Source organism: Talpa europaea (genome assembly GCF_964194135.1).
Source record: "Talpa europaea genome assembly, chromosome: 4".
NCBI classification, from domain to species: domain Eukaryota; kingdom Metazoa; phylum Chordata; class Mammalia; order Eulipotyphla; family Talpidae; genus Talpa; species Talpa europaea.
This window is the reverse complement of record NC_140070.1, coordinates 3904476-3918232: the sequence shown is the minus strand read 5'-3', so window position 1 is coordinate 3918232 and position 13757 is coordinate 3904476. Positions and strand designations below refer to the sequence as shown.

General features: G+C 48.6%; 1 protein-coding gene across 1 annotated transcript in view; it reads right to left on the bottom strand.

Moving 5' to 3' along the window:
* Positions 1-8992, bottom strand: part of FBXO16 (F-box protein 16) — a gene marked incomplete at its 5' end in the record, with an annotated part of 24903 nt that extends 15911 nt beyond the window's left edge. Inside the window, 2 exons of the mRNA XM_084232129.1 lie at positions 1985-2020; positions 8897-8992. Coding sequence (XP_084088255.1) covers positions 1985-2020; positions 8897-8992 — 132 coding nt within the window. The remainder of the gene's footprint in view (positions 1-1984; positions 2021-8896) is intronic.
* Between the last annotated feature and the right edge of the window lie 4765 nt (positions 8993-13757).

Here is a 13757-nt window from a genome sequence, read left to right as displayed (position 1 = left end):
CATGGAGACGTGGCAGCTCTTATAAAATATCACAGTGATGTGAAAAATAACAAGTATGCGGGATAAATCAATGTAAGAAGAACATATATGCGAACGATTACATTAAACAGTATAAAATAATCATGGTCGTTCATCGACAGGGATGAGAAGTGCATTTAGAATGACTGGGGTTAGCGCATCTATTTTCATTGATGCCCACAGGAAGAGAATGGTCTCAAGATTGAAGACGGAGTGATTTAAAATGCAAATAAAGGAACATTAGGATTATTAAATGCTGAAGAAATCTATAAAAGCAAATAGTAAAACATTTTCCTCCAGAGATGAAAAGATAATTACATGGGCTTCGCATTTGTTTCCCCATTACAATGGTCAAAGGCAATTTATATTTGGCTTTGGTAGGTGTTGTTGGCCTCCGGGGATTTTCCTTTCTAATTGTGTTTGTTCAGGGTTAATAGAAATGAATTTGCATTCCTTGACCTCCTACTAAAGGAAGGTGGGTAGATGATTCAGAGGAAAGCTTCACAGCTGGGGGAAATCCCTTTGGAATGGAAAAGGTGCTAGGAATAATCCAAAAAGTAAATAATCCGTGGAGGAGTTAACTGTGCAAGAATTTGATAATCTCCCACATCTCCTGTATCACCCCTCAAGTAAAAATATCCACTTCACAGTAGCCGGGGGTCCAGTGTGTGAGAGGAGGGGAATGTGATTCTTCTGTCAAGGTATCACAGATTGGATCTCACTTCACACTTAGTTCTTATTTTATAGGATAGGTTCAGCTACATCACATTATAATACAATTACATGTTATAATTATTTTATAGTGCTTCATTATAAGGTTTTCTTGACCCAAATGAATTGTGAAAATCTACAGTGGAATTATACAATATAGTGACATATAATATATAATAAATGTTACTTATTTCACTTAGCATTGTGTCTTCAAAGTTCAACGACGCCTAAAACATGTATCAAAATTTCCTTCCTTTTTGAGGCTGCATAATATTCCCTGGTATGAACACACACCCATTTTGTTTATTCGTTCATCAGTTGACATACATGCTATGAACATTCATGTGCAAGTTCTGCACGACCGTATCTTTTCAGTTCTCTTGGGCAGGAGAGACAGGTGAGACCATAGGGGAATTTAACCAGGAGTAAAAATTGCCCAGAGGATATGCAGGTCATGACCCAGGGACGGCCAATGACCACTGGGATGCTGTGTCTCTTCTGAGGAACACATGAGAAAGTCTGCTTTTGTAGGAAGGACAGTTCTAGCTCTTTAGGTAAAAGCCTGAGTTTGTTGGTGGCTTCCTCTGGGATTCTATGTAGCATGGTGGGTATGGATGCTAAGTAGCATCCTGGTCACCAAGCTGCTATCACTCAAACCCACCTTTCTGTACTCTGCTGTGTGGGTGTAGGAGGCTGGGGCCCCACATACCACATTTCTTCTTTGACAGCTGGCTCCCTGCTACAGGCTGCCCGTGGGCGGGCGCACTAGAGAGGCAGGGAGGGAGACTAGTCTCGCTCCTGCTTCTATCTCCTTGCCAGACTGGGCCGCTTGGGATGTCCTGGCTCTTCAGCAGCAGGTGAGCCAGATTCTTCCTACTCCCGGAGCCAGAGCACTCACTCGGCTGCATCAGAATCAGCAGGCAGTGGTGCCCTCCGTGTTATTCCTCGGGGCTCCCAGCTCCCCATCCTTCCTGAGCGGTGAGGTGTGGGTAGGTCTGGCAGGAGCTACTTCCTGCAGCTCTGTGCCACCTTGGCATTCCCTTTTTCTACCTTCCAGTAGTCACTTAACCAACCCCACTTACTAAAGTATGCGTGTGACGATAACGGGCAGGCGCAGAGAAAAGGACAGACGCGCAGAGAAAAGGACAGACGCGCAGAGAAAGCACCAGCCCAGCCCCTCGGGAAGGAGCAGCCCCTGACCTCTCTGGGCTCTGTGATAACATAACAGAGGAGCATGTAAACTTTAAATGGTTACCCATTTTCCAAGCAGAGCTCTTCTTTCTTCAAATACCTACAACAAATAAAAGAGAAGAGTTCATAGTTCATGGTTGCAAAGACCCACCACAGAAAGACATTATTAAAATATCAATCCGTAAATATCGACAGTCTTTATCAACCGAGTGGAAAAAGACAGTTCATTCCTGATGTTTAACTTAGACAAGGTTTCTTTTTTTTTTTTCTGTTTCTCCATGTGAATGAACTCATCCAGAAGGAATATTTTTTTTTTAAAGGCAAGAAATAAGAAAATCATGGAATTGTAAGTGAAGTCATTTTCAGACATTGAAAAGAGATTTATTTTTTTTTAAGATTCATTTATTTATGCGTACAAGAGCTGGGGTGCATGCCAGAGGTGCAGCAGGGGTGAGAGGATTCACCAGAGACAGAGTGGGGAGCAGAACAGGCAGACTGACTGAAGTACACTGCTGAGGGGAGCAGTGGGCGAGACAGGAGAGTCTGCTGCGCCATGTGGGTAGCTCCCTGGCTGGGGATCGAGCCTGTGCTACGGTGGCCCTTGAAAAGAGATTTAAAAACTGACCTAGAAAAATAGAAAGATGGAGATCCTCTCCCCAACCCCAGTATTTCAGCATCCAGCCTGAGGCCTTGTGACTCCCGCGGGCAGCTGTGTTTGTCTCCCAGGCCCACACACGCCGTGGGCGCCCGTCCTCGGGTGTTCGGAGGAGCAGAGTTTGGCACATGTGCACCTCCAGGCTTGCGCCTCCGGGGTGACCAGCAGCGGTTTGCTGTTACACACTATCCAGGACAGAAACCCAGTCCCCTCCTTGTCCACACCCGCCGTGGAGAGCGCTGGGCGCGGTGGCAGGACGCAGTGTGGAAACGGAGCCCCTCGGTGTGTGTTCCCAGCCGGTGCACAGGGGATTGCTGAGCATCCATCACACGTGCCTTTGAAGGCGGGAGAAAGGGAAAGCCTGGCAGAGGAGGGCGCTCTGGAGAGAGGAGGCGAAGCCAGTCACAAACAGACGCGAGTGTCTCTCGCTCCCACGCGCCGGCTGTCGCTCTCAGGAGCCGCGCTGTCCCGGCATCCTGGCTGCATCCTCCAGCGAGGCAGAAGCAAGGCAAGAAGCGGCTCCAGGCCTTTCTTCCCTCTCTGTGGGGGAGGAGGTGCAGCTGATTCCCACAGATAATGCTTTCCTTCCTCTTTTTAGAGCCTCAAATTCTAGTGTCAAAGGGAATACACCAAGGAGACCAGACGGGAAGAATTGGTTCAACAACAACCTCAAGGCCAGAGGAACAGCAGCTTTGCTCCTAACCAGCCTCTTTGCACATTAGAAAAGAAGAAAATATTCCTCTCGTCTCCTTAATTAATTGCTCCCTGGGAGAGGAGGGCCCTCAAATAATGCAACAGATAAACTCAGAGTGCCTGGATGAAAACAGACAAGAGTCTAAAGAAAAGACAGACTACAGGGTACAGAAGAAGATTCACAAATCAAGACCCGACTATTTCCTGCACTCTTGCTCTCAGCGACTCCTATCCCTCTCTCTCTGCCTGCATCCCGCAGCTTCCGCCCCTGCTCTGCTCCTCCAACTGCTCCTCCAGTCCTCGCCCAGGCTCTGGTGGACTCGCCAGGCTGGTGAGTGTCTCTAGGTGTTTCTGTTAATTTGATGACAGCCACTTTCTTTCCCCACTCCCGGGGCCCATGGCGCGTCCCCAACCAACACCTGCAGACACAACCTCAACAGCTCCGGGTCACAGGACTTTCCAGCTAAAAGGAAAACTAAAGATCTTTTTGTTCAGTTCCACTACTTTAGAGCAGGCAAGCAGAGGCCCAAAGGGGTCATAACTAGAGTGTTTTTTTTTTTAATCACTTGTTCAAAAAAAACCATACTCAGGCAAAAGCCAGCAGGAATAAATCTGGGACTTAGCGAAAGAATTTCATGGTGACCAGAGGGACCTGTGGGGACAGCGTCGTCATGGCGGTTTCATGGAGGCTGAGTGGAGCATGTGCACCTTGGAGGAGCAAAAATGTAACCCCAAGTTAAAATAAGTAAATGGTATATTTTTAAGAAACAAAAGAGAAAAGCACCTAATCAACCAGTCACTGGTTCGAGACTATTCAGCTCTGCTCTGTCCTTGTGTCTTCCCTAGAACCCTGGTGTCCCCCCGCCTGGTTTCTAGGCACAGCCTCCGTGAACTGTGGCTCATGCTTTGGCCTTATGGAAGCAAGAAAAGATTAGGTTCCTCGACCACCATCTCCTTTTCAGAGGAGGCTGGGGTGACCATCACAGTGACCAAGGAAAGTGGGGGCACAGGAAACCAAGGGATCCTGACCTAAAGAGAAGAGAGTCAGCAACACGGTAGCAGGTGGGAGTGGAGTGGGAGGGGGTGTGGCGTTTTTTGGGCTAAAACAATAGTCTCTCCAGAGCCAACACCCAAAGCTGGATGTCCACACACATCCTGCTCTTTACCAAAAGGCATCCAGGCCCAAGTGGAAGCTGAGGGAGTGAGGAGGAGGAACCCCAGCAATCTCAGACCTGGCTCCCACACGTCTCCTGAGAAGGAAAGGAATTTGGGACACGTTATTTAATTGGCAGGTCCTCAGTCCCTGGTTTGGAGCAAGGTTTCATCCTAAGGATGTGCAATCAGGTTCATCATCCTAAGACGCTGGGAGACAGTATGGATTTGGAATGGAAATATTAAAATGGATCTTCTTTCCTTGCAGAATGCTGCAGTCTGTTTACATCACAGTTTACTTGGAGCCTGCTGTTAAGTCAAAATCCTCCGGTGGTTATTTTAGTCTGGTGACACTGCGGTTACATATCTCGCCATGTGACATCATCACATGTAGGAGCAAGACATTGAGGGGCCCCTTCGTTATGACTGATTGATAGCAAGTAGGTGCTTTTCTTCAGAACATCCTTTTAGCATAAACCATATTCGAAAAGAGATGTGGGTTACTTGCAATTAAAACACAAGATGGCAAAGAAACACATTCTTTTAAAATATTCCTCCTCTCAAAATTCAACATGTCTGAGTGACTTGAGAAGCTGTTACCTATGCCTGTGCTCAGGTGATGTTATTTTCTTAGGCCTTTGAATTTGAATTCAATTTGCCTCCTGTGAAGTTAAAATCCTGATTCCTATTTTAGTCTAAAATAGTTCCAGATTTCACATTTTACTACAAAATAGAAGAAAAGCGTATTTCAAACAAAGCCAAAAAAGTAGGACCAAAATGACACTGATCACTGGGGACAAACGTCTGTCCAGTGCAGAAACCCCCCTGAAGTTACTGTACGTGCGGACACCTAAGGCCAGCGGTTGGCATCCTGGCTGTTCATTTTCAATCTCTGACAGTCAAAAATGTTAGATCTGGGAGGGAACATGGAGGTCGTCTGAGCCGACCTCGCTCATTTTACAGAGGAGGACAAGGCAGAGGTGAGGTACTTACTCAAGCAGGGAATTACTAGCACAGCAGACGGGGAATGAACATTTTCAACTCCCAGAATTATTGGTCTTTGTTTACTTCTATCAACAGTCACTTTAGAAATGGTTTTAAAATGTGAAATTTTATTGCACTGTATAACGTTAAGGGAAAAAAAAGCCCTCTCTTCTACCAGATCCACCCCCCCAAAACCCCCACTGCCATCTAACTCCTCCAGGAAACCACAATTAATCTGTTTGCATATACAAATTCTATGTGTGTGTCTATGTATGTCTATATACACACAAATGTGTAAACACACATGTGAAGATTTTTAAAAATCATTTACTCCAAACCAGAAGCTAATTAAACCAAAAAACTATTTGGGAAACCAAAATGGGAATTCAGAATAACAACGTAAATATCATCTCCAGAAATTATCACAAAATTTTTTTAAAGAAGTATTCCTTTACTATAAGATTTTTATTCATTTTGCATAGAAGAACTGAGGTCTAGGCCAGAGGTGTGGGGGTGAGAGGATCTACCAGAGACAGAGTGGGGAGCAGAACATGTGGATCTACTGAAATCCATTGCTGAGGGGAGCAGCGGGGAGACAGGAGAGGTCTGCTGCACCCCGTGGGTCAGGTCGCTGGCTAGGATTTGAACTCAAGCCGCTGTGGTGGGCCATCGTGGTGGTAGCACTAAGACTTAATCCCTAGTGCTAGGGAGGCCCTATCACTAACTTTTACCAAAAGCCATTCAATAGATCAGCCATGTCACCCTTGCTGTGATGCAGAGCCCAGATCTCCCTCCAGGATGGAAGGGTTTATCCCCCCTGTCGGTGGCAGTGCTGCTGGTTGGCAGCCATGACACACAGAACCATGCACGGCCCCAGCCGCTAAATGGTCACTGTGGACAATCCAGGGCCAGGCCCCTGTGATGCAATGTAAGACTCTGAAGGATTTTTAGGGTGCCCTGGGGGTTGGTGCAGGCCTTATGGAGACCGTCACACAGTCAGTCGCCCCCTCTGCCTCAGGCCTGTCCTTTCCGGGGGGCTCATCTGAGAGTACCTCCCCTTGCACCCCTCCCGCCCTAGCCCCCAACAGCATCTGCAAGCTCATCTCAGAGTCTGCTTCTCCCGTCGCCCAAGCCACAAGGGCAACTCGTGGCTACTAAGACCCAGTTTTCTCCATAGCTGCTAAATTAACTAAGACTCGAATTTTCAAAGAAAATTCCTGAAAACCATGGCATCCAATGAATATGCATTTCGATTCAAGTCACTTTCTCACACGTGTATAAAACCTTCACAATTTTAGAGGAAAACAGATTTCAAAACCAAACACCGAAGTTTGGGGGGGGGGGGTGGGAGATAAAGCAGAGAAGCTGTTACATAAACTGTTGGCGCCAACAGGTGCGCGTGAGGAGTTGCTGCAGCACAGGAAGGCTGGCCTTAGGCGCTGCGTCCAGGCTGGGTCAGGGCAGGGCAGGGCGGCCTCTCCTCTCGGCCCTTCCTTTATCCTTCCGGGCCCCTCCTTTCTTTCCTGCCTCTCTTCTTCCTTCACTGCCTTTGCCTCTTTCCCTCCCAGCCTCCTCCCTACCGGTCTCTCTGTTCTGCCTGCTCCGCTGTCCTCTGTCTCCCCCCAGGGCGCTCCAGGTTTCACACCAGAGGAGCAGCGATCCGGGAGCAGGAGGGACGGGATGGGTGCTCCGGGCTTGCCAGGGTGTCAGCCCCTGGGCTCCAGTTAGAGAGGTAAAGGGTCAAATCAGGCAGCAGCAGGAGGCTGAAAGGACAAGGTCGGTGGGGGAGGCCCAGGGGCAGAGCGGAATTCTGGGTCCATTTCTCCCACTTCAGGAGCCATGTCAGGCCCTGGGGATGCAGAGTGAAAGGGCAGAATCTCAGCTTCCGACACTCTGAGTTGTGGGAAAGTGGGCAGAAGGCCCCGAGAGCAAAGAAAAGGAAGCGGTGGGGTGTTTCTCAGAGACTCTTGCAGGAGGCACTGGGAGAAGCTGCAAAGCCATGAGCCGGGGAATGGCTCAGCTGGGGGCTGCATGGCTCCCCCTGGACACAGGGTGAAAGAAAGCAGGGGCGGGGGTTGGAACCAGAGCGGTCAGCTCACAGAAGGTCTTAGATGCTGTGCATGGGGGTTTGGAATTCACCCTTTGGTGTGAAGTCCATAACCAATTTTATTTTATTGCTTGATTGGTTGTTTATTTTTATTTCCTTACATCACTGTTCATTTTTGCACACTATTTGATTTCTCTGCTTAGGTGTTGTCCCCACCGTTCCCCCACCACCACAGCCCCCATGACCATCACCACAGTCCCTTGTGCTCTTCCCGTCCCTGTTTCGACCCCCCTGCCTCCCCCTCCACTGCTGTGTGCCCCAGAGCAACGGTTTTCCTGAGAGTTTTGTCTTTTTCCTGACCCTTTGTTCGGCTTCCCTCTATTCCACCTATAAGTGAAACACTCACTTTTCTGTTAATAGGATTGCATTTTTATTTTGAAAAGATCATTCTGGAACCAGAATAGAGGACAGATGGGTAGGGATGGGGTGGGGAAGCCAGCTAGGGTTACTGCAGCGCATCCTCAGGCACAGGGTGGAGAGGGGAGACCCTGGGAGGCAGACAGGTGAGCGGGAAGGGGTCTGGGGACAAGGTCGAGGTAGGCTGAGAGAACTGGGAAGCAGACTGGGCGCGGTGGTGACGGAGGGCTGGTGGCCGCTCCTCCCTGGGCCTCTCACACACCTAAATGTCTCAGAACACCGAGGCTGTGGCTTCAAGGCTCTCCCTGCTCTTGCTTGGGCTGCATTTGCAGCAAAGCACCATGAGGGGCGAGGTCAGCCCGGCTTTGGGCCCGGAGCTGGCTTGTTGACGCTGACTGTAGAGGCAGTAGGGCTGCGGGTTCGTGCCTCCTCGGATGTGAGGCGAACCCTCTCTGTGTGGTCTGTTTATCTGGGCACCCCTCCTGCGGGAGGAGACAGGCCAGGAGAACCCACCAAACCAGAAGCCCCTGCAGCTGCTGCACGCGAGTAACACAGGGCTTTGTCTCTGACCCAGGAATCTCGTGTGATTTTTTTAAAAGATGTATTTATTTATGCATACAAGAACTGGGGTACAGTAGGCCAGAGGTGGGGCTGGTGAGAGGATTCACCAGAGACAGAGTGGGGAGCAGAACAGACAGACTGACTGAAATACACTGCTGAGGGGAGCAGCGGGGAGACAGGAGAGGTCTACTGTGCCCTGTGGGTAGCTCCCTGGCTGGAGATCAAACTCTTGGTGTAGTGGCTGTGGACAGCCTCACAGTGTTGCATCTTAACCCCTTGCACCACCACGGAGGCCCGGAATCTCGGTTTTTACTGTAAACAGCAGTGTCTCCATGCTGCAAGCAGCAGGCTAAGTTCCTCGCTTATGCGAACTTCTGGCCTACACCCCAGCTCTTTCATGCACAAATAAACAAAATTAATCTTTAAAATAATTAAAAAAATAAAATAAAATAGCTCTGGTCACTTACCTGGTCATTCAAAAGCTGATGGTTGAGGGGTGTCCAGGTACTCATCTTCGTCTGCATTTTGGGGCCATCTATGCTTTTTGGAGGTGCAAATGCCATTGCGAAATAACTGGATATTCTTCTAAAAGAGAAACTACCGATCAGAAGAAATGAATGATACAGGCTTCAGAATATGACAAATATGAATATGGTGGAATCTTTTGGGAGAGGTTGTGGGTGGGGGAGGCAGTAGTTTGCAAGAAATTTTATACGCCAGGCACTTTCTGTAAATGCTCTATTAAAGCTCATATATAATGTTATCATGCAATGTGACTTCAGCAAAAACTTTTTTTTAAGGAAAGAGGCGATTTCAGTGCAGTATGATGAACCGGCAGCTATAACAAATGTGCGCAGGCAAATTAGAAATTCAAAGCAGGGTCACTTGAGTCTAGACCAGCGCAGCTTAAAAGTAGATATTTCTCTTTTTTTTATTGTTTGTTTACAGTTGACCTTTCTTCTCTCAACCAGTTGATTTTAATCTTTTCTCTTTTTTAGGGTCACAAAGCTCCTTGCAAAGACAATGAAAGCTATGCATCTTCTCCCTAGAAAAATGCACATACACATAAAATTTTGCATACTCCAGGTTAAAAATTCCTGCTGTAAGCTGAAAAGCTCTTCCCCACCCCACTTTGCACAGGAAACAATCTGATTCTAGGCAAAATTTCTGAATTAGGACAACGCAGCTTTTCGAGGGGACTCCCCAAGGCCTGCCCTGATGGTTTCCTTTCTCCTGGCTCCTCTGAGCTAGACATTATTTGAATTAGGCTTTTTCCAAATCACCTTGAGGAAAGTTTGGCTTTCGGGAGATGATGCCAGCCTGGAGAACAGCCCTCTTGGTAGCACAGTCCTGCCAAGCATGCGATGGCGCCCTGCCCTGTCTTTTGTCATCATCCCCGCGCAATTCCCCTCGCTCCTCCATTCCGGAAGATGGGCAGCGGGCGTCAACGGGCGTCGGCGGGCGCACTCACGCTCGTGGTGCAGACCACTCGCAGCTGGTACAAAGACAGGCCTGTCACTCCTACCTAACACGCAGAGAAAACAATTGTCCTCGCTCCACCAACAAGGCAGAGCACATGGTCTCCCTCCTTCCACAGAGACTTGCCTGCGCTTTCTGGTGTCCCCTGAATGGCTGTCTTTGAATGCTCATTGTTAACGTTTTTTGGGATAAAAGTCTCTGGGGTCCTCGTCCTCAATGCATGGCTCCAGTTCCGTGTGCAATAGTAAGGATGGGGTCTCTGGTAAAGTTCCAGGGACCCTCAAACCTCCAAGCCTACCCTCAAGCCATTCTTCACACTGTGCCCATGACTCAGGTTACCAAGGACCCACAGGGCCCGCATCCAAGGTACAAAGCAGGAGACTCTGCTTTTGTGGAGCTTAAATCTACTGTTTACTATTTTTTGTTGCGAGAGGGATTTTTTTGTTGACAAATCAAAATAGTACATGGTTTTGATGTATGTATACATTGTGAAATTATTACCATAATTCAACTATTTAATACAGTCATCATCTCCCATAGTTGCCATTTTTTTGGTGTGTCCGGAGAGAACACTTGAGATCCACTCTTTTTGCAAATTTCAAGTATGTAACACATTATTATGAAGTCCACATCCCATGCTGAACATTAGTTCTCCAGAATGTAGTCATCTGGCAAATGAAAGTTGGTACATAACCCTTGACTACTATCTCCCCTTCCACCCACACCCAACCCCAGGTAGCCACCCATCTACTTGGGGAGTATTTTTATTTTATTTTATTTTATTTTTAGTCTTTTTAAAAAATAAATTTTATTTTTATATTCCCCATACAATTGCAGCCCCCTTATTTTGACCCCAATCCCTCCCCTCCCCGCCCCCCATCCCCCTACTTGGGGAGTATTTTTAAAGGAACAGTTAATAGTGTCCCTTTCAGTTCAAAAATCTTCAGAAACTCCCTAATGGCTACAGAATCCAACCTCCTTCCTGCAAGTCGAGGTTCACATGAATTTACCTCCACCCACCCTTGCAGCCCCTCCTCTTTTCTTCCACTCTCTGCCCAGACACGCAGAACTTCCCATCACTTAATAAACAAGGTACACGATGCTGTAGCTTCTTTGCCGAGATGTTTTTCTGAGTCTGAGTCTGCTGCCAGTCCTCCATCTCAGTGGTACATAATAGACACTCAATAAATATTATATCAACTGAGTGAATGAATGAATACAACGGGGTGGGGGGGTTAAAATTTAAAATGCAGAAACGTAGCGTGAAACTCAGAACACTATGGATGGGGCACTGGGATCATACTCAGGCTTATGGAACTTTTACTGGACGTTTACAGAGGAGAATAGGATTTTGCTTCTCTGATAACACACAACTCACCCATGGGTCACTGCAGCGTCCTCAGACAACACCACCTCAGCTGTTATCAGAAATGATCAGGAAATTGAATATGGTTAGATTTACACACGAATTCGTCTTGTACCCAGCTAGTTGGAAAGAAAGCAAACACCGTAATACAAAGCGAAGAGCCCTGGCCTGCTCAGACAATGAAGTGTTGGCTGGGAATGCCATAAACATGAAGCTTCAGGGGCTTCAACTGCATCTGGAAGGGGAGAGCAAAAGGTCACCCCCAAAGCACTGACGGCTGGTGAGCAGCCCAAGAAACCCTGTGGGGGAGCTGTCCAAAAAGGACTGCCCTGGTCCTCATGCCCTCCCACTGCCCTCACCTCTTTCTGCTCGTCCTGTCCCTCTGCTCCAGCCTCGCGCGCCGGTGTTGCCATAGATGCTCTTTCTCTGACTCGGTCCAGCCCCCACCCCGAGCGCAGAGGCCCAATCATCACGTATAAATCCTCCCCCTGGCATCCGGGGTCTCTCAGGCAACAATGTGTGGTCTCTTGATTGGCCAGGACAGAGCCAGGAGGGCTGGCTCCAAAATTGGGCACACGGAGAGATCTAAGCGGTGTGCGCGCCCAGGCGGTGGGAGGGCCGCAGCACCCCAACACAAGGCTGGGGTGAAGGGCGTCCACCCCACAGCGAGCAGCACGAACCCTCCCATGCAGACACCTCCGTGTTTCAGCTCAGCCTCAGCTACGAGCAGGCCCGAGCTCCGCGCGCTGGTCACTCCGGGGCTCCGAAGTGCCAGCTCCACTTTTCCAGGTTTTAAGAGTGGCCGACAGGTAAAAGGCCCGGAGGGAAGGGATGGACGCCCAGGTGGGAGAGAGAAGGCACCTGGGCAGGAAGTGGGAGGACAGGGGAAATTGCCCAACACACAAGCTCACAAATGCCTCAACGTGGATTTTAATTTATGGATCCAGGCTTTCGGGCTGACTGACAGGTACAGCCGCGAGCCAGCAGGTGGCATGCATTAATAAGAAGAACTCCAGCTTGGGGAGACTTTACAGTCCGGCCTGATTTAATTAATTTAGACCTGTACTGTCCCCTCTCTGGTGGTCCCCGAGGTAGCAAGGGTCGGAGTGAGAATCCGAGGATAAAAACGAAGTTTGATAAAAAAGAGGGGGAAATAGGATGGAGTTTGAATGGAGGGCCCTCTGCGCCACTGCGTGATAGACTCCAAACCCGTGCTGGAGAGGACCAAACAATTCGAAATTCCAGAATGCAGCTTCCTTGGTAAAGGCAAAGCAGTTCTTTTGGGCGACACCATCAACAAATAACAAACAACCCAGGCTGCCCCCTGTGTTTCTTAAAATAGGTAGGAGTATCCCTCCATCCAACAAAGGGAAGCCCTGTGTCTGCAGACTTTTTGAAATAGGCAGCATTTGTGTGTCTCCAGTCTAGAAAGAAAAGTGAAGTTAGTGGAGATTGTTGCTTTCTTTGTGTTAACAAAGGGCTGTCGGCCTGGCTAAGCTGAAATTGGAACCGAGGTTGTCAGAGCCAACCTAGTGTTTTCCCAGACGATCAGGTTGTAGGTAAATGAATCAACACAGGGGCGGGGGTGGCACCTCGGGGAGCTGCTAGATGTAATAGTAAATTAGCGGGCATGACCAGCTAACATTTGTGCTTTCAAAACGGGTTCATCCAGAAAGAGACCAGTTTTAACAAGGGGTGGGGGTGCCTCTGCGCTCTGTGAAGTTCCTGCTCATTAAAGACTCTATTGGTGGTTGCAACACGGAATGAAAGAGAACCTGGTAAAAGAGCATCTCACTCCATCCCTGTGGGATGTGAATATTCTCATCCTTGAAAATAAGGTTCCTGGTGTCTGTCCTCTGGGCCAGCACCCTCTAGGCCTTCCCTTGACCGCCTCTCTCCCCGCCACCATGCAAGTAATTCCTAGTGGGCACACCAGTTGGTGTCCACAGGACTTCAGCGTTATTTTTAACTGAAAACTTCCAAACCTAAGGAGAAGTTTAGAGAATTGCTTAAGGAACACCATTGTATCCCGGAGAATTTTAAGAGCATCAGCATCCTGCTTTGTTGTGTGGTAACAGTAGAAGCTCTTGCACATTTCCCAAATCTAGCTACACACCAAGTTCAGGACAACACCTCGCCTCGAGGTGTTGTCCTGAACTTGGTGTGTAGCCTACTGGTACATTTTTTTTTAAGATTTATTTATTTATTTCTACAAGCACTGGGTACAGTCAGAAGCGTGGTGGGGGGGCGAGGCGAGAGAATCCACCAGAGCCAGAGCGGGGAGTAGAACAGGCAGAAGGACTGAAGTACACTGCTGAGGGGAGCAGCAGGTGGCAGGAGAGGTCTGCGCGCCATGTGGGACCCTGGCCTGGCAGCCGGGGATCGAACCGGCGCTTCAGAGGCTGCAAGCAGCTTCGCAACCCAGTGCTCAACCACTGCGCCACTGGGTAGGCCCCTTACTGGTACATTTTTAATGTTTATTC